This window comes from Sphaerodactylus townsendi, linkage group LG09, assembly GCF_021028975.2.
Source record: "Sphaerodactylus townsendi isolate TG3544 linkage group LG09, MPM_Stown_v2.3, whole genome shotgun sequence".
NCBI lineage: Eukaryota > Metazoa > Chordata > Lepidosauria > Squamata > Sphaerodactylidae > Sphaerodactylus > Sphaerodactylus townsendi.
In genome coordinates this window covers 45,738,309-45,758,613 of record NC_059433.1, presented here as the reverse complement: position 1 = coordinate 45,758,613, position 20,305 = coordinate 45,738,309, and the positions used below count along the sequence as shown (strand labels likewise).

General features: G+C 41.5%; 1 protein-coding gene across 1 annotated transcript; it reads left to right on the top strand.

The window, feature by feature from the left end:
* Positions 1 to 18,446, top strand: ABHD3 (abhydrolase domain containing 3, phospholipase). Its single transcript, XM_048508334.1, has 9 exons — positions 1 to 419; positions 3,054 to 3,217; positions 6,163 to 6,345; positions 9,088 to 9,133; positions 13,276 to 13,388; positions 14,184 to 14,357; positions 15,744 to 15,792; positions 15,873 to 16,038; positions 17,621 to 18,446. Exons 1-9 carry the CDS (start codon positions 273 to 275, stop codon positions 17,797 to 17,799), a joined length of 1,221 nt encoding a protein of 406 aa, XP_048364291.1. The 5' UTR covers positions 1 to 272; the 3' UTR covers positions 17,800 to 18,446.
* The last annotated feature ends 1,859 nt before the right edge of the window (positions 18,447 to 20,305 follow it).

The following is a 20,305-nucleotide window of genomic DNA, read 5'->3' as shown; positions in this document are numbered from 1 at the left end:
TCACAAGCTCTCCGTGGCAGCTGCCCAGTCAGCCTGCGGAGGGAGAGTTGGACTCCAGCCTGAGTCTCCTTCCGGTGGGGAGGAGGAGGAGGAACAAGGAGGGAGCAGCCAAGCGGCAGCTATAGCGCGCGAGAGGCGCCTGCACCTTGAGGCTGGGGAGAGCGCCACCCCCACCCCCCACGCCGCCCCGGGCGACTTCTCCGCCCGCCCCACCCTGGAATGTAACCTGCGGACTGTGCCCCTCCCTCCTTCCCTCCCAGACACGTCCAGAGATGAACCTGCAGGGGCTGACCCAGGAGCTGTCCTTGTACCTGGAGAGCCAGGTCCCGCAGGGGCTGTGGGCTTCGGGCGTGGGCTGGTCCCTGCTGCTGTGCTTCGGGGTCGCCTACGCCTGCTACTACCTCAGCAGCATCGCCAAGGTAGGGGTCCTTAAAACTTGCTTGGGGGTGACCCCGGCCGATGCAGCTCGGCTAAAGAGGAGGGAGCAACCGGAGAAGGAGAAAACCTGCATCGTCTGGTTTAGACTCATTTTTTAACCAAGCGAGCCAACTGTGCTTAGTTGCGTCCCGGGAAGGAGAGCCCTTGTAAAAATATCAGCAATCTTTTGGAATTAGGAACGGGGGGTGGCGGGGGGAGGTGTTGCAGACCTTTTCTCCACTTGAACAAATGCTGAGTTGGACTTTCTGTTTCCTGTTTAGTCACCCGATGCTTCAATGTTTGCTCGGGAGATGTTGCAAATGAACTGATGACCGGCGACCGGGGTGGGGGGGGGGGGGGGGGCGGGGAGAGAGGGGTGATGTGGAATCTGGAATTTTTAAAAGGTTGTGGATTTGACTTGAAATAGAAGATAGTATCCCATTCCAGATATCTAATTAGAATACAGCATTATTTGGGAGGAGTTCAGTTCGCTTTCCCCTCAAGCAGTGGATATATTTTACTGGTGCTATTAGCAAGCTTACGAATTGGCTGGCCCAGATTGTGTCTTCGTAGCAGATTACATTCTTTTGCATGCAGAAAATCCTGGGTTCAGTCCCAACTATCTTCAATGGAAGATCTCAGGTAGGAGAACAAGGAAGGACGTTTTGTCGCCTGAAGGCCTGCAAAACTGCTGCCATTCAACATAAAGATTACCAAGCTATATACGGGTAGTAGGACAGGGAAAGAACGCACAAGGAATTTGTTCCATTACCTGTTCCTTTTGATTTATTTTATTTCAGTGTACAGAAAGTTGCTCATGTATTCCAAATATATCAAATATCAGGCCAGAACAGCAAAATACTTTTTTTTTAAAAAAAGTCCAATCTTCAGCTACCCATACATATTTGAGGCTCATGCAGCTAAAGAAAATTTTCTGCATGTTCCTTATGGATTGTAGTGGACTGGATTTATGCATGAAGAAAAGTGCTGGAGACAAATACCTGCATAAAGCTCTTCTACATACTTGGGGCATGCCTTCTCTTAGCCATATGATTCTCATCCCAACTTCATGTTTATAGACACCTACTTCATGGTTATAGCACACCATCGATCATTAAAAGAATTGTTCTGAAAAAAAATAAAAATAAAGTCTTTCCCATACATTGGGTACTAGTTCAGTAAGATGAGTAGCCTTGTACCTTTAAAAAAAATGTCAAAAGGTAGAATAATTCCAAGTGGCCGCCACCTGAAACTAACATACCTGTAGCCCTAACATATTTTACAATGATGCCACAGTACAGCATCTGGTATGCCCTACCTTTCAGTATTTATTTGCTGCAGCAGGAAACCTTAGGATTGAGCACTACGGCCCTAAATATTTAGCATTTCATGTTCATAGAATGGTTTTAGAAGTCATATACGCACATTTGCATAGGAAGATATATCAGAACATGTGCAATCCTATGCAGAGTTAATCCAGTTCAAAACATATATACTAAAACATTTTTTTTACCCTTTACCATGGCTGAAGATGGCTTATAATACATATCAAGTATTGCTTGTGTTCGGCATTGCTTGTATACACACAGCTTGATGTCTAAAATATATGGTTCAAATGGCACTTCTCACATACACATCAATATATCTAATTTTGAACATGACCCTAGAATGCAAAGCAAAAACTCCACATAATATAACCATGAACACAAGAGGGGGAGGAATCAACAAACCTGGGAGGAGTCCCTTTCAAAAGAAGTTGAAAGGGACATCAAAGCTAAAGGAGAAAAGGAGGTTTTGTGATGTAATAGGATGAGATGCTATTGCAGAAATTGTCTATAACCCCTATAAGCTGTGCTTCAGCAAGCAATGACAACAGCCAAAGAGGGGGCTATAGAGGGCCAAGTGAAAATGAGAAAAAGTGGGAAATACAAAGACACACACATTTTTATTGCAAAGGGGAAAGTAGCAATAGGAGAGTTGGGGAAGAAGACGATTCTCGTGAACTTGAAGCTTCTTGCCCTGCCATGCAGTTGGTCTGGTTCTTTTCCTCTACAAACAGTTCCTACTGCTCCAAGAGCATCAGCAGAGGCTTGAAGCACCAAGGATATGCTTTTCACTTCATGCCCCACATGCGGTCTGTCTGAAGCCTCCTGTCACCAAGAAAGAGAGGAAGAGGGTGAAGAGAGAGGAAGAAGGGGAACGATCAAGCGTGGAAGAAGAAAGAGTGGAGGGAAAAGAATGGGAAGTCCCTTCCCCCATGATTTCTCACAGAACTCCCCTTAATTAACTAACGAACAAAGGGCACAATGTATAGGTAATTTATGTTGCGGCAGCCTTGCTGAAATGAACATGACTGGCATAATGGTACAGTCCTTCATCAGAAATTGTGAAAATCTGTCTGTCTCTTGGTGGGAACGATCAAGCCAAAATCTGCCACCAAAGGAAACTGCATAGCTTTACTTAATGGTATAGGATCATTTCTGTTTCTTTCCAGAATATAGGAGACTGGAATTCATGTTCCTGTAGCAGTCAAAACATGTTTCTTGTAATGCTCACTGTCTTACTGTTTTAATAAAAACCATAAATTAACAATCACAGACAATTCTTCAAGTGTAATCATTCATCTGTCTTTCTAGAAACCTGAGCTGGTGACCGGCAGTAAGAGCTTCCACCACTTTCTACAAGTCTATTGCCCAGTAGTGAAAGAAACTTACTATCCCCCTGTGTGGTGCTGGGAGAGCCGCGTCCAGACTCTCCTGCGGCCTTTAATAACATCTCGACCGTATGTGCCATACAGGAAGTAAGTACTTCTCTAGGATATAAACACTGCCTGTAGATGCTACATGAATGTTAATTCTGTGAATCACAAGCACCGTTGGCAGCAAAACTGCCTATGGACCCACTTGTAGAAACACAGGGGAGAAAAAGGAAGGGGAGTCCAGCCTCTCTCCTCTCTTGTAGATGGGTGCAGGTAATGCAGGAACAGCCAGCAGCTCCTCTCTTACATGGGGCAGGCTGCAGCTGTTCCCGGACTTCAGACTAATGATGGAGGGGGGGGTTGTTTCTGAAAGTCTAGCTCCGTGGTGGCGAACCTTTGGCACTCCAGATGTTATGGACTACAATTCCCATCAGCCCCTTCCAGCATGGCCAATTGGCTATGCTGGCAGGGGCTGGTGGGAATTGTAGTCCATAACATCTGGAGTGCCAAAGGTTTGCCACTCTAATGTCAAACCTGTGGGCACCACAAGTTCACCCTTGCCATCATACAATGATGATAAGGACTTGAGGTCCTGTTCCAGAATATACTCACAGTGCAGGGGCCTAGCTACAGCATCCAGGCTAACCCAGGCACAGCCCCCCCACAGCTGTGCCTTACACCCACCAGGCAGCACTGCAGTTGAAGTCTGGTGAGTGGTGCTCGCCCACCCCCATCTCCACGTGGACGTTGGGTGGGGCCAGCTGGCCCGATGCTCAATCTCCATGTGGAGATGGGAACAGCAAGGGCCTGTTTGAGCTTGGCCTGGCTGACCCTGTTTGCAGTCTCCATGTGATCACCAAAGGGGCCCGGTTTCTTTTACTGACCAGCCATGGGAGGCGGCTGGCCTCAGAGCGGGCCACGCACCTGCGGGCTGACTACACAACCTGGGGGGGGCTTTCTCTGGCATTAGCTGGGAGGCCCAGGTGGGTGGTGGCCAATGGAGGCCCCCATGGGGGGCTAGCCAGCTGCCGAGTGGGCCACACACCTCTGGGGCAGCGGTGTGGCCTTCAGAGGAGGCCTGCTTGTGCCTAGCTGTTCCAGGGCTTGGAAAGCCCCTTGCTTGCCCTCCCCTGGGGTGGTGGGATTCAGCTGGTTCAGCAAACAAAGCAAAACATTAGCTACCGGTTCTACTGAACCGGCGCAAACCAGATGAATCCCTCCACTGGGTGTTTGTCTCCTCATATGTTAAAGAAGATGTTTCTCACACAGGTGAGTCATGTGTCTGTGCCCACTGTTATGCTAAGTAACACACTTATATTTTATGAGCCGCTTATATTTTATGAGCGTTATAGGTTAAATTTTGGTTGATTTCTTGCATGGCAGCAAGTTGTTTACGACTTAAACAGGCTGCATAAAATACTGTTTAATGTAATAACCTTCCTCTCCCACTCCCTCCGCTAGGGTGGGTGGGCCAGGTCCAGATGTCAGGCCCCCTCCTTCCCCTCCCTTGCACCCCTCCCCCTCCCTTGTATGCCACCCTCTCCCTACCTCCCCTCCCCTCCCTCACTTCCCTTCACTTGCATGCCTCCCCTCCCTCCCTCCCTCCCTCCCTCCCCTTCACTTAATATATCATGGTATATTTCTGGACTGTCTTCATCATTTTAAAATAATTGTAGCAAGGGTACATTTGGCATAGTAATATTGCATTTTTGTTAATAATAACAATACATTTATAATAAAATTATTGTTATATTTTAATGTAATAATATTGTGTTTTTTTTAAAAAAAACTGTTTTGTAACTGCATTTTTAATATTCCAAATCAGATTATGGATGCCAGCGATAATGCCTTGTAAATTATTGTAAGTGCTGATAATAAATTAATAATAAATGAAATAAAGTAAAACAAAACAGACACATAACCAAATGCATTCAGCTAAGTAGAGATCATGCCCATTTGCACTATACTTCTTTCACCAGAACAGCCAAGGTACATTCCAGTCTGTATGGGGATGCATATTTGAATGCATATCCCATAGAAAACAGCTCAGTGTGGGTGATGCATCTGCCCATATATGCCATTTTTAAAGGCATCCAATTTACGGCCTTGTGCTTCTATCCACCAAGTGAAACGTGAATAGGAACGGTTTTCTCTGTGTGGCAAACCTTCACAGAATAGCTTGGAGCTTTCTCTTGGAGCATCTGTGTTAGCTCTTTTGTTTGAGCCATAAAGTGCCAGCAGGATCACAATCATGCTCAGATCCATCAATCTTGCTTCAGGAACAGTTCCAGTGGGGTAATGTTGGGCAGGCTTGAGCATTAGAATTGTATTAGGTTTCCTGGTGGGCAGAGAAGAACTGGGCCTGAGGATGCACACTTGAGGCCCATGATCTCCAAGTCCAATTACTTCATCCATCCTTCTGCCAGTCTGAAAAATTCTATGTGGGAATGGGACTGGACTGAGAGGATCCCCTGCTGTAAGTCACATGAACACATAAGAACTGCCTGATTTTGAATCAGACCATCATTCCATTGTAGTCAGCACTGTGAACGTAGAGTGTCAGTGGCTTTCCTGGCTCATGGATAGAGGTCTTTCACATCACCTGCTGCCTGGTCCTTTTTAACTGGAGATGCCGGGAACTGAAATTGGGACCTTATGCATGCAAAGTAGAGGCTGTTCCACTGACCCACAACCCCTCCCGGTCCACTCCTTCCCTCTTTCATCTCAAAATCCACCCCTTCCCACTTTAATCCAACTAAAAGGAAGCAAGTGGCAAGTCCAGCTGGGTGATAGTTCATACCTGTTCACTGTTCTCAGCTGCCAGTGTTTGTAGACAGCACTGAGGACAATGGTCCTATATTGTTCTCAGCTGCTGCCATAGCTGAGGAGAGGAGATGGTTTATCACCTCTAGGAATCCTGACCCATTCCAGATTTACCCATTCAGCATGACTGCATGTGGGACATCCACTTCATGAACAGAGATAAGTGCCCCTTGGCTTATTTTCTTTTTTGCAAAGCTAATTCGTTTTGGGTTTTTTTTTCCCAGTGAGCTTATTAAAGCAACAGATGGAGGACAGATTTCCCTGGACTGGTTTGATAATAATGACAGCGTATCTTGCCCAGATGCCAGCACCCGACCCACTATCCTGCTGCTGCCTGGCCTCACAGGGTCAAGCAGGGAATCCTACATTCTCCATATGATTCAGCAAAGCAAAGAACTGGGCTACAGGTATCATCAGTTTCATTTGCTAATATTTTCATTAGAACAGCTTTAATTCAGTTTTTACGGATGAGAAACTGTTAATTCATGGAGAGTGAAGAAAGGAGGGAAGAAACTTTCATTCCCATGATTTGCCCTGACTTTCCATCAACAATTTCTTTATGTATTCCTATATTGCGTTCTGTCAAAGTGCTCAGAACAGTTCACAAAATAAACATCTCATAAAACCATAGCTGTCCCATCCTATCTAACCACAAAACATTACAAATGTCTAAACCAACAATAAACAGGCAGCGTTAACCACTGACAAATAATAGTCTGCAGCAGCTAATTAAAACCAATGCCTGTAGATGAAACTTAAAACTAATTTAAAGCCATCAAAAACAAAAAAGGAGAAACAGAGGTCAAAGATGCCAGAGACTAAAGATAAACCAATTAAATAACCGTAAATTAAAACAGAAATGTCACAATGCTATATTAGAGTTATATTCTTCTAAACTTGTTGTCTTCAATTAGCATAGAAGGGTGTAACTCTACTCAAGATTGCACTGCTGGTCTGGTGCTGCAAGACATGTAATTATGGCACCAGATCAGAGGAGGGGGAGGGCATTCCAAAGCTGGGGATTAACCACTGAAAAGGCCCTATCTGTCATGGTCACCAACTCACTGATGGAGGTAGAGAGGGGACACATAAATGAAAGTGAACTGAAGGTATTGGTGCTCATACAGGACTGCGGGGTGATGACTTTTAAAGTACCCAGGTCCTAGGCGAGACAGGTCTGGAGGTCTCTATGGGAGCTGTCTTCACAGAGAAGGCTCCCTCAGCTGACATTGGCTCAAAGCAGCCCCTCTGGAGATGGGAACTTCGGAAGAGTTGCTCCAGTGTTGATGGCAAAAATTAAGAATGACTTGATTGGCTGAAGGCATTGTACAAGTGAATAGAGGTACACTGCAAGTTACTTAAATATTAAACTTAATATTTTTACTATACTTGAAAATTATAGACAATACTTAGCTTATTTTTAGAATGTTCTCAAACAGGATCTCTTTTACATGTAGCCATTGTAGATTTTGTATACTGGTACTGGCTGGAATCAACATTAGAAGGTGCTTTTTATTCTGTTCCCTGATATTTTAATTTCCCTGTGGGGTGTTTTATAACTGTCTGACCTGCCTCAGTCAAAATTAAATAATCTAAACCAGAAGCTAAGGACTTGAGGTAGTTCCTGTTCAAACCATTATTCCTTATGAGTTGGAAATACCATGTTCTTTAACTAGAAGATAAAGTCATAGAATACTGAGCAAATTGTGGAGAATAGGAAATAGTATAATATGGAAAAGTCAGACAGATGGGTGTGTATAACATCCTGGGTAAGCAGTAGCTTCTGGCCTTCTGTGTGAAGTCATAATATTAGTGTAAAATCTACTGTGCTATATACAATGATTCACAAAGTTGTTCACATTTTTTCCTCTACAAAATAAAGCAGCTTTGCATAAGTTCATGAGAAGGTGTACAGTTCCATTTTAAGAGAGAATCAGTGCCCTCCTAATCAGTTACACTCTTCTAAGTCAAAGAGTTTAAAACAGCACAACTGTACTTAAGAGAGCACTGTACAAGTTAGATCTAGCTAGTTTTTCAGCTGGTGAACCAGGGAAGGAGTATGTCACCCAAAAAAGGTTATGTTGTGGATCCTGAGACCTGCATGGATGAAAACTTCATAGGACAAAGACTGTAGTAAGGAGAATGACTAGGTGAGATTGAATGAAAAAGCTGACTAGATCCAACTTTATGTGTTTATGCTGATTTTTTCTTCATTGTAAACCAGATTTAAAATTAAAAAAACAAAAAAAGCCCTCCTCTTCTCAAACCACAAGGCTGTTGGGGCTAAGGAATATGAATAATCTTGCCCTAGTGCCAGGAATTGTTAAAATAGTATTCATTGCCTGCATCAGTTCTTACAAATGGAGTGTGTGACTGAATTCATTTTTAACATAATTTACTATTCTAATTAATGCAATTTAAAAAAAGATTTCCTTCTCTTCAGCCTTGGTCATAAAGGTGTGGATGGGAGGGATGGGGGAGAAAAGGTTGTGGAGAATGTGTTCCCTATAGTGTGTATACTCCAAGATAATTTTCTCCACCTATCCCCACCGGCTTTCACCAGTGAAAAGGCATGTACTTTTAATACTGGAAAAGTGAAGGGAACTGGGCCCAGAGGATGTGTCACATACCTTAAACTCTAAAAAACACACAGAAAACCCCCCCTTTCTTTTCTGCCCAGTTCCCGCTCCCCTGTCTCCTTGGTAATAATGATGAGGGTTTGCTGTCTGTCCTGTACAAGTTGTTTCTTTCACAAAGTATTATTATGATTTTAATAATGTATCAGTTCTCAGCAAATACATATGAGATTTGCAGTCAAGGTTCCGTTTCAGCCTCTGGACTCAGTTCACAAGCTCAAAGGCAGAAGCCAAGTGGCTGCCCACTCTCAGACGAAACTACTTAACCTCCCTCCCCATCCTTTTCTCACCTCGATGAGCCTGTGTGCTCCAGTTCAGCTGGTGGAACTGGGTGAGCTGCTTAGAGGCTGAATGGAGATATCAGAAAATCTCTATATAAATGAATTTGTATAAATGTACATTGTTGATTCATTGACAAATCTAGTTATAAACTGGAGCAGCTTCCAAATGCACGGCCCTTTGGATCTACAATCAACATTCCTGGTAAACAGTGTTCTTTTGCTTTTTTTTAAGGTGTGTGGTTTTTAACTATCGAGGAATTGCTGGTGAAAATCTATTGGTAAGAATAGCTCTTAAATTAAATAAGAACTTTGAGCAATCGTGGTGGATTCCGCATAGCATATGTATAACGGATTGCAGTCATTATAAAGGAACCCTTTGTCCTTTTTCTAATTCACATGTGTGCCCTTCACCCATTCAGGTAGCGATTGGAGCCCATGGAAACAATCTGGGTTACTTTCGCGCCTTCACAGGGAGACACTTCTCTCTTTTTAAAAATGTCCTGCAACACATGTGTAGCCAGCTGCATAGCATGCAGAATTGAACCCCTGTGGCCATGTCAGCTGTTTCACAATCCAATTGGCTGCACCTGCGTAGCTGCGCATGTGCAACACACAAAAGGAAAAGGAAAAAAGGGCCTCCCTGCAATGGCTGGGCTTTAATGATTGGGTTGCTGTAGATCTGTATGGTGGTCATACTTGCTGCCATGCTTGGGAGACTTTGTACACTGTCGAGTGCTCAGAGAATCTGCCCACAATGTGCTGAGCAACCTGCCTAGAATGGCAGGCAGGCGGATTTTCCCTGACAGCAGTTGGCATGGAACCTAAATTGAACAGGTGAAAGGGTGGGGAATGAAGTGTCTCCTGCCTGTTGTGTTCATATGGAAGTACCTCCAACCCAAGATTCTGCAAAAGAATTGCTGGTTTAGTGATTTTCGAAAATCCTGGGTTGAGGGGAATAAAACAGGCCAAACTCTTTTTAGGAACAGAACCTGCGTGAAGCTGCTCCACAAACGGTTTATAGAACATCCTATACTCGTTATATTTGGCCTGTGTGGAATCCACCCATGATGCACAAATATAGCAAAAGTGCCAACGCCTGTCAACTGGCAGCTTTTCCATAGGCAGTTCCTATTGATTCTGTTGTTGGGAGGTTGAGGTCCTTGTTTGTAATTTTTCCCCTTTATTTCATATAGCATAAGGATGAGCAAAACAGAAAATATTTCCAACATAAATTTATGCCACATAATCTTCTCCATATTCCTCACTGGCAGTTTATTATCACATTCCATGAAGAAGTCAATTTGTTAGAATTGGTATGTGCAGGGATAGGGATTTCCAGATTTGCGAGCTAAATTGAAGCACAGATTCATCTTAATAACCAGCATTCTCAAACTGAGGGTCACAAGATCCAGACAATTGTTGGAAAAGCCACAGGTTCTATATTGGTTCTTCCTAGTTCACTTACTGTAAACACCTTGTAAGAATCTCTCCTCCTAAACAGTGCAGCTGAGCAGCTTATGGGTTTATCCTCCTGCAGCAATGAGTGGTGTACAATTTCTGGGAAACCTTGTAGGTTTATCTGTTGTACTATATATTGTAGAGACTAAGTGCTGAACTCTGAACAAATGGACTTTGAACCATATTTCCAATATTTCTTTAAAACAGAGCTGTATAAGAATCAGTTTTCAGTATACTTTTGGAGGTGCATTCATATTTCAGTTCTTTGACATATAAAGTCATTTTGAATTAAGCTTCAGATACAAGAAAAGGACTCTTGTTTTGGTTGTGTTCTGTGAAAGTATGCTTTACCTATTTATTGTTAAAAGGATCTTTCTCAAAATGTAAACCTCTTTAGCTGCAACCTTTGTACTGGAAAACTGTCAGTATATTATTGCAAAATCTCTAAGTGAATTTAAGATCATAATAAAGAAACATAGTCACAGAATTATTACATTCTTCTTTATAGCAAGCAGTCCCAAAAGACTGGGTTATGAGCAATATTCTACAGAAAGATTTGATAGACAATTTTTTCTAAGTATTTTTAAACTTATTGTTCAGTATGATATGTAGATCTGTCAAAAGTGAAAAGGTGGAATTATTTTGTCATTTCTGTCATCTGACAATTTCGCAAAAGCCTCTAAGAAGGTGTTTACAATATTCACAATGCAATTCAGAAACTCATTGTTTAAAACTCATTCTCTAAATCAGCAGAAATAGTTCTGTTTATTATCAATGTATGTGTTTAAGTTCACTTAGTGAGAGCTGTATGTACTATATTTTCATACACACACATCCCCCAATCACAACTCTGTGCAGAGATTATCCAAATTCAGGGAATTTTGTAACATACAAAGATTTTATTAATTAGAAATGTGTCCAGGAATTTATTTCATCATTTGTTTTGCAGTGTTACTATTTTGCATGGTTTATTCTGCCTCTGATTGTCATGGAAAAGAGCAAGGAACAATACAGTGCACTGGACTCCCACCTGCAACACAAAAAAGCTCATTATTTCTGATATTTCATTATTTCTGATATGCCAATACACTTCCAAGCATATCTTTGTAATCATAAGAACTAGCAACTGTGAAAAAAAGGTTTAAATGTGTGGTAATAGGACACATGGTAGTTTCCTGCATTGGAATGAAAGGAGGAATGTGATGATGTCTAAGGCAATTTTTAAAAACCCTGTGGAAAATAATTAAAGCCTCACAAAAAAACCAACCAGGAGACATATAGTTGTAACTGCAAATCAACTGCACTCTGATACCTGCAAATACTTCTTCTTGAGAGGTGGACAAAACAGATATTCAACTATACAAGATACTCTACACTGTGCCATGGAGAGAAACACATCTTACCTTGACTTGGCTATGAAGATGTCAGTTATAGATGTGGGTGGAATGTTACAAGCTAAAACTACCAGACCACAGCCATGCAGCCCAGAGAACCCACAACAGCCAATCATTAAAGCACTTAAGTGAATGTATTATTTTTGTTTTCACTGATAATGGTCTTTTTATTTTAAACTAGTGCTCCATAAAATTCAATCCCCTGCCCCAATCTTTACCAAACTTGAGTTTCTGTAAGAACAGTCACCAGTAGCTAAGCTGCCCCAAGCCTGCAAAGATTCTCCGTAGACTAATGTGGAGCTGTCACTGGAACATTATCAAGTTCAGTGTGGTCTACAGATGCATTGTTTAAAGGATTTCCTAATGTTTATCATGCAAATACCATTTAAAAACAGTAATTCTATCCTGCAAGAATCCTGCAAAAATTATCTTTGTTATATTAGAACTGAACTGTGGCCCAGTACCATTTTGTACCTACAGTATTAAAATAGGGTTATTTTAGACTTTACATATAGCCTATAAACTTATGCCAGTTTTTGCAGAACTCCACTGAATTCAGTTGTATTTGCTGCCAAGTAAAAAATCATATACTTGCCTTGGAATCAAAATGTGGATATCTCATGAGAACTATGCATAACTTGGATTTATTCTTATGCTTTATGGTGCTGAGATGAAAATCGTTTTTTTAAATTTTCTGCCTCAAATGTAATGGGTTGGATCCATGTTGGTTGCAACTGCAAGAATAAATTTTCCTGGTGTGAAAAGAGCTGCTGCAGGTGAAATCTAAACACTGATAGCATCTGAGAATCCCAAATGTGTATCTTCAGCGCAGTCTCCAACCCAAAGCGGGCGATGGCATACTGAGGATGAGCATGCGCTGGAGTTCAAATCTTTACACAGCCATGGCTCACAGCATGTAGTTAAAAGAGGGACGAGGCATGTGGGCAAATGCATGGTGTCAATCTCAGCTCTGGAAAGATAGTGAGGATGTAAGGCACTTACAGGGAACTGTGAGTGGGAAGACCAAATACTTAACCAATCCTATTTTCTGCAAATTTTTTCCCAGGCAATTTTTACCCTGCTTCCACTTCTTTCACAACAACTTTGCATAGCTGCTTGGGCACTTCAAGTTATGCTCCTGCTAGCTTTGTAGCGCTTACCCATTTTGCTGTGCGGATACAATGCTTTCAGTTAACAGTGGATTTGTATACAATGTTATGCTAGTTCAGTGATTGTTGCATCCTACTGTAAGCATTTATTTGCAATCCAGTTCATATGAGTAAATATGAATATACATGGTATGCCTATTAAATGAAGTACAATCTTGTAAATAATCTTAAGAGGATTTTATTGCATGGTGGGAGGTTTTTTTGCAAAGTTTTGCATATTTCATTCCACAGAGTATGTACTTTTGAGGAGTATGTACTTTTAACATAAACTCCAGGATATTTCTAATCTCTTTATGTTTTGATGCTACATAAACCAAACTGGTGCTTCTTGGGTTTGACCTTAATTTAAGGATACAACAAATGTTTATTGTTTTCTTTTCTACTTTGGGCTCCTTGCAGACACCAAGGACATATTGTGCTTCTAATACAGAGGATTTGGAAGCTGTTATTCATTATATATGCAGCTTGTACTCCTCAGCTCCATTGATGGCAGCAGGTGTTTCTATGGGAGGGTAAGTAGTTATGTAACAGTCATTCTGCTACCATAGATCTCCAGTCATTACAAATTTCCAAAGGCCCTAATTAAGGCAGTTTCTTGTGCAGATTCAGTGGAAAATGTGCTATCTTGGTTTGCATCCTGAGTCTACATTTTTTGCAGTGATAAGAGGTGAACAGTAGTTATAATTTATCTAAAGTGTTCTGGGTCAGGTGGTTCTTCTCCACAATCACTGGTGTTTACTTATAATCACAGACAGGTATTTGTGTTGCAGGCATCAGTGCCTGTCAAAGTGATCAAATAACTCCAATAAATGACTTTTGTTGGTAGAAACTAGTTGAGGCTGAAAACATGAACCAGTTTAAATTGCAGTCCTCCAACCAGGCTTAAGCCCTCTGCTTAATGGGCAGCTAGGATGCAGCCTTGATCCAGGGATGGGGAAACAAGGGGATGAGTTGCAGTTGGGATGTGGGGGGGTGGCAGCAGCTTCTCACAGAAATTGCTCAAATTCCATAGAAGTTCCAGAGGAGTGGAGCCTCCAAAGGTGTTGGCCGCTCACTGAGCCAGGCCTTTCATATGAGGGAAATAGATTAGGGAGGGCATATTGGCTCTTGCTCCTGAGACAGAGCAGGTCAGGGGAGAGGTGAAGAACCAGAGTAATGGAAAACTCTTTCCCTCTAAGGTTGAGGCCTGTGGTCTTCTATAACCTGGCTCTGCCTTGCCATGGGCTCTAGTCTTCATAGGGCTGAGGTGCCCCAGAAATATGCATCTCATGAAACAATTTGATATTTGTTTTATCTCTTGTTTGTAGCATGCTTCTTGTAAATTATTTGGGCAAAACTGGCACAGAAACACCATTGAAAGCAGCTGCAGTATTTTCAGCAGGATGGAATGTTTTTGATTCCGTGGACTCACTGGAAAAACCTGTAAACTGGCTTCTCTTTAATTATTATTTAACTAGCTGTCTACGATCTTCAGTTATTAGGTGAGTCAATTTCATATGAGGTTTAAAAGACCACAACATTTCAGCATAAAAAGCTAGTTATTGTGATAAATGATCAGGATTAACTGATTAAGTGAATAGCCTTTCCCTTGAAGTTTGTAATACAGAAGTACCGGGTATTAAAAATGCATCAGATTTGACAGACTTTTTCAGTCTGAATACAACATATGAATTGGTCAACCAGCATATACTGCATACAGATGTCATGGCATATAAATTGTGCACTCTTAAATTCCAGCTTTCTTCTTTTATGTGACCTAATGCAGTATAATAGTTATAAGCATGAGGGCAGTTCTATTTCCATTTAACCATATGAAATACCACGATACATATCAGCAGCCGTACTGTGCAATCCTAAGCAGAGTTATACCATTCTGAGTCCACTGAAGTCAAAGGGCTTAGGGAAGTTGTAATTCTGTTTAGGACTGGAGTTCTCTTGAATTACATTTATTTCTGCCTGTCTTTCTTTTATGACATTCTGGGTGACCTGCATAAGGTTTCTAGGAGATGTCTCGTCCAAGCATTGCCAAGACCCAGATTTGACTAGGTTTAGCATTGTTGCTGGACTGCATACCTTAAACCCAGGGATTAAGTTGCCCTTCTCATCTGGAAGAATTCCAAGACAGAGAATTAGCTCATCCTTAAAACTTAATTCCTCCCTTTATTTAACAGCAAAGGAACTGTGGCTTATCACTGTGAAAACAATAATGTGTTTCCATTAAAGCTCCACATATTCCCAGTTGTGGAGGTAATATAGCTGGCAACCATACAGGGCTGCAGCAAGGAATCCTGCAGTTAAATATGAAACTCTTTACTGCTTTCATTATATTGAATCATATTTCAACCTGATTTTTATTGCAATATATGTACACATAGGACTTAAAATATGCATAAATTTCTTAAAATATGTTTTTTTCTGAACTTTAGAAAGATTTGCACTGGAAATAAAAGGGAGCTCTTCATGGCCCCACAGGTTGCAGACCTGAATATGATTTGGTTGTCGTTTATACCCTGAAACAGCTGTCCAAACGTTTGTGAAGCTTGACATAAACTTACAATACTCAAAGCTGACTGTAAGCTGCATGGCCATCCTTGTTTATGTGTGGAAGCAGACCCCACAGAGATCAGCTTGAGTTTTACATAAATAAAGCCCTCATTTTGAGATGGCTTTGCTCACCTGGTTACTAGTCAACTTGATCTACGTGATGCCAATTCACACATGGCTATTTGTGTGCAGATGCCGCCATCTTTCATGTTAATATGATTTGTGTTATAATTAGTTGTTTTATCAAATAATTTATATTTCTGGATATCTTTGTTGTATTCTGATCCAGTTTTAAGACTGCCCCCTTATCTAATTTTTTACAGGCATCGAGAAATATTTCAGTGTTGCTTTAATATGAACCCTCACATGGTTGCATGCAGGTTTAGTTGCATATTTTGCATTTCCCATTTTTGTTTGACAAATTCTTACACAAATTATTTTCTTGCATTCAGGCTAAGACCATCAGGGAATTTGATAAACAATTCACTTCTGTCATGTTTGGCTATCCTACAATTGATGATTACTATACAGATGCTAGTCCATTTCGTAGACTGAAGAACGTTGGAATTCCAGTGTTGTGCTTAAATTCTATGGATGATGTTTTCTCACCAAATCATGGTAAAGCTTTGTTTATCTGACAAAATGTTTAAGTACAGAAATAGACAACAAACACTTTGCTTTGAGACTGGAAGGACACTGTCTCTGATGTTATAAGCAAGAGCATTCATGTAGGACCAATTCCAAATTTGGAGAAGGTCTAGATAAGGTGACTAAATACCCCCATAAGCATACCACTATGTCTCATCCTCTCCCCATTCGTCTTCCTCACACACACCAATACCACCCTCCTGAGCCCACCAAGTTTTCTGGAGTTGATTAAGCTGAAGGCAGGCAAAGAATCAATGCTTCATTCCTTCGAATGTCTCAGAGGTCAAAGAACATTGACTCAGAAATGTGTTAGGTTTGCCATTTTCTAAAGGGAGAGAAATCTTGTGGGAGGTATGGAACTGGAATTCAGCTTCTACAGGTAAGTATAGCTGTTTCACTGCATTCCTCTTAACGTCTCTCTGATCCTAAAATGGAATACTATTTCAGAGGCATCATTGTCTCCTGGTGGAGGAATTTTTGGAAGAGAATGGAGTGCAATTCTCACATGATTGAACTGTTGCTACTCCTATCAGAAAACAAAGGTCTTTGCAATGCCACAGTGGTACCTGAGAAAAAACCCCATTCCCAAATGGTCAAAATATTATAGCTCAGTGGTAGTCCTTATTGACATTTCATGTTTAAACATATTCTGCCCTCACTAGGAAGGAAGGGCTAACTAAGGGCAGAAACAACTTCACTAAGGCCTGTTCCACACAGGCTTTGCATGCTGGGGCGTACCGGCATACTTGCCACTAGTGCACCCCCCAGGGCCATCCGCACAATGCCCTGTGAATGGCCCTGGTGCCCCAGCAGCTGCTGGGCCGGGTTCACACAGGCACGATGGCGCAAATCCCTCTTACCTTGTCTCCTGGCCGCCATTGCACTGGAGAGGCCAGAGCGACGGCAGCCAGGGGACAAGGTAAGAGGGATCTGCACCAGTGCGGGGAAAACGCTGGCATCCACCCGGTGCCGTTTGCTCAGCACCGGGTAGACAGCAGCATTTTCCAAAACGCAGAATTCCAGTGTTTTCCAAAATGCAGAAAAACACCATTGTGGGGCGAATTCACCACTGCCGCTGTACTCCAGCAGCGGTGCGAAGTCCTCCCCCACAACGGCGGTTTTACCGGCCCCACTCCAGTCTATCTGGCCCATGCAGAACGGGCCTAAGAGAATATTTTGTTGTATCTTTGAGTAATAAGAGAGAATGAAAGAAACTAGACTTTTTGAAGGTCTGTAAAAGATTAAAAGCCAATATCCCATTAACATTCTGTGTTAATGAATGTAAATAATTTAAAAAGTAATAGGTATTATATTCATAACCCTCCACAGCATGTTTGGGCAACCTTTTCACCTTGGGCAATCCAAGTGCCTAAAACTGTAATATTTTCCTGTCAAAATTGACAAGATGGCAAACAACATTTCAATAATTATTTCAGTAAAACAGCATTCTGTACATATAATACATATAGCTTCCATTAAATTACAGGAAATCTAATAATTTTGAGAAAGAACATCAGGGGAAATAGCATCTTACATTTTCCTTTCCTTTCAGCCATACCAGTAGAAATGGCAAAACAAAATCCAAACGTGGCCTTGGTCCTTACTTCTTGTGGAGGCCATATTGCTTTTCTGGAAGGATTCTGGCCAAGAAAATGCACATACATGGACAGAGTCTTCAAGCAGTTTGTTCAAGCTGTGTTTGAGCATGGAAGCAAAATCCTGAATATGTAATAACTTTATAGGATTATGATTGCAGCACAGCATCAATTTATGATCAGGGTAATTAAATGTATTGCACATCATTTAGCAAGTAAGCATGCAAATGGATGAAATCCATGATTACAAAGCATAGTTTTCTTAGATACCTAGCAATAATGTTATTTTTGTATGTTTGTTTTAATATGCCTTATAAGTATAATATTAAATGAAAAGAGCACTTTGCACACATGAAATTGCACATAACAAAAACATTAAACAGATGCTTTCACAAGTTAGTTTTGAAAAATGTAACTAATTCATATTTAAGAATCTGTTCTGATGACTTGTTCATATGTACTTAACATTCAAAAAGTAAATTCTGCTGAAATTCTCTAATGAGTTTACTTTTAAGGGCATTAATTGTGGAAATGCACTAGAAACTTTTATAAATAATATAAAATAGTGGTTCAAAGCCATGTTTAACTTTAGCCATGAACTGCAGTAGGATTGCTGATTACACTTATTATACCCTGTGAGGATATTTAAAGCACTGTTAATTTTTGTCAAAGCCATATATGTCCTTGCTTTTTTAACATTGTTGCTTGTCATATAGCCTTTATATTTTTACAAGCTGTTTTACGTTGAAACTCAGAGGGGAAATAAATTACATTTTTAAAGCATCTTTTGTTTAATCTTTTGCATGTGGTTTGGTCAACATGTATGTTTCTATGTGCGCAATTCTATTTCATGGAAACCTGGCTTCTCATTAGATAGTTGCCAAAAACATCCAATTAAGTTCATGGTAAAACTGACCTACTTGGAACAACTGGAGTATCTGCAGTCTTTTTTCCTATCCAGCTGAAATTCCACATGAATGTTTTTGCATTGCTGAAGGTGCAAGAAGAATTGAAACAATGCATTTATTGTGCTGCATTAAAGTGACACTCCTCTTAACTAAGGAATGGAAAGCTTACTATATATTTTCCCAGAGGTATATTTCGTTCAGTAGACATCCTGCCCTCCCTGCATTTTCTCTTTTGTTGTATCCCAATTAATTACTTCCATTGTCTGGCTGGCCATTTGTGTTGTGGAATTAGAGAATAAATGGTTAATTATCCACCAGAGGGAAAAGCTTAAGAACTATTTGCTTTTTTTAAAGCAAGCCCATTTAATATTTTGTGATTATAATAAAATAATGACCAATTTTGCTTACTGCAAAGTCCCCCCACTCCCATCCGACTAGGGTGAAGTTTTCCTGGAATAACAACTGACCTTAGAGGTCAGTTCACCTGCAGGAAATGTTAGCTTTGGAACTCTAGCTCTGTAGCATCACATTCAATACAAGACAAATACTAGACAAAACAATTAGGATTTTAAAGTATTTCCCGATAGTGAAAAGGAAACAACAAACGTATGCAACTAATTGACATCTTCCCACTCTGAATGAGATTACAGTATTAAAAACTTCGCGTTTTTGTGTTCCACTCTTCAATGGCCGCCAGGGACCGCTACAACCTGGGAAAAACAGCAAGTAGCTACGATGAATGGTTGACAGGTGCAGGAAATGCATGCAAACCCGTTGCCGGAAGTCTCGAAGACGATCGGGGGAGGGAGGGAGTCCCACAAGCATGACTGTCAGGCGTCAGCTGCCCCCGCTGTGGGGGCGGGACGGAAACTGCTCCTCTACTGAGAGGTATAAAAAACAAGCAGACTCCACGTCTGGTTCCCAATTGCACTTCTTAAATCAACCACAGGGATGGAGCTGCCCAAATGATTGTGGAAAACTCTCTGATAAGTCTGCAGGGGTTCAGTTTCTCTTTGAGATCAGTGCCACCGGCCACCCACACCCACGATTTTAGGCTTAGAACTTAAGTTCTGGAAGAGCCTGCTGTCAATAGGCTCTGTGTTTTCAAAATTACACTGTTGGACTTTTGGAGAGCATTGCCAGAAAGCAGTTGGAGAATGAAAAAGTTAACATTGGGACTTTTATTGTCTTACATCAGAAGTTTTTAAATTTATAAATGACTTGTGAAAACAAGAAGCGCATGCTTTGATGTTACAGATTCTCTACTGTTTTAGATTACTACTGAAGTATATTACATTTGTAGGATGGCAGGGGAATTGCTAAGAGTCAGAGTGGTGAATTGTGCTGCACTAGGATCAGGAAAACGCTGGTTTGAATCCACACTTTGCTGTGGAAACAGGCTGGTTGATCTTGGGTCAGTCAACACATTTAGGCGAATTCTGTATGGGCCAAAAACAGTGGTGTGAAAATGGTGTAAATTGTTTAAAATAGTGTAAAAGGGTTTACACCATTTTCCAACGACGAAGCCACCAGGGGGCAGGGGGGTGCGCAATGCACCAGGCTCACTGATTCTGGTCATGTGGGGGGCGCCCCCCACTTACTTTTAGGAATGGAACATCCCAGAGAAGCCTGCCTGCATTACCTGGGCCTGGTGGGAACTACCAGGGGCTCCTGGGAAATGTCGTTCCCACCAAGCCCAGGCAATGCAGGCAGGCTTCTTCGGCCTGCTCCTTT

Coding starts and splice junctions, on each gene's coding strand:
- ABHD3 (XM_048508334.1), top strand. CDS start 273: ATGAACCTGCAGGGGCTGACCCAGGAGCTGTCCTTGTACCTGGAGAGC. Junction 9,134..13,275: donor TTGCTGGTGAAAATCTATTG/GTAAGAATAGCT, acceptor GGCTCCTTGCAG/ACACCAAGGACATATTGTGC. Junction 16,039..17,620: donor TGTTTTCTCACCAAATCATG/GTAAAGCTTTGT, acceptor CTTTCCTTTCAG/CCATACCAGTAGAAATGGCA.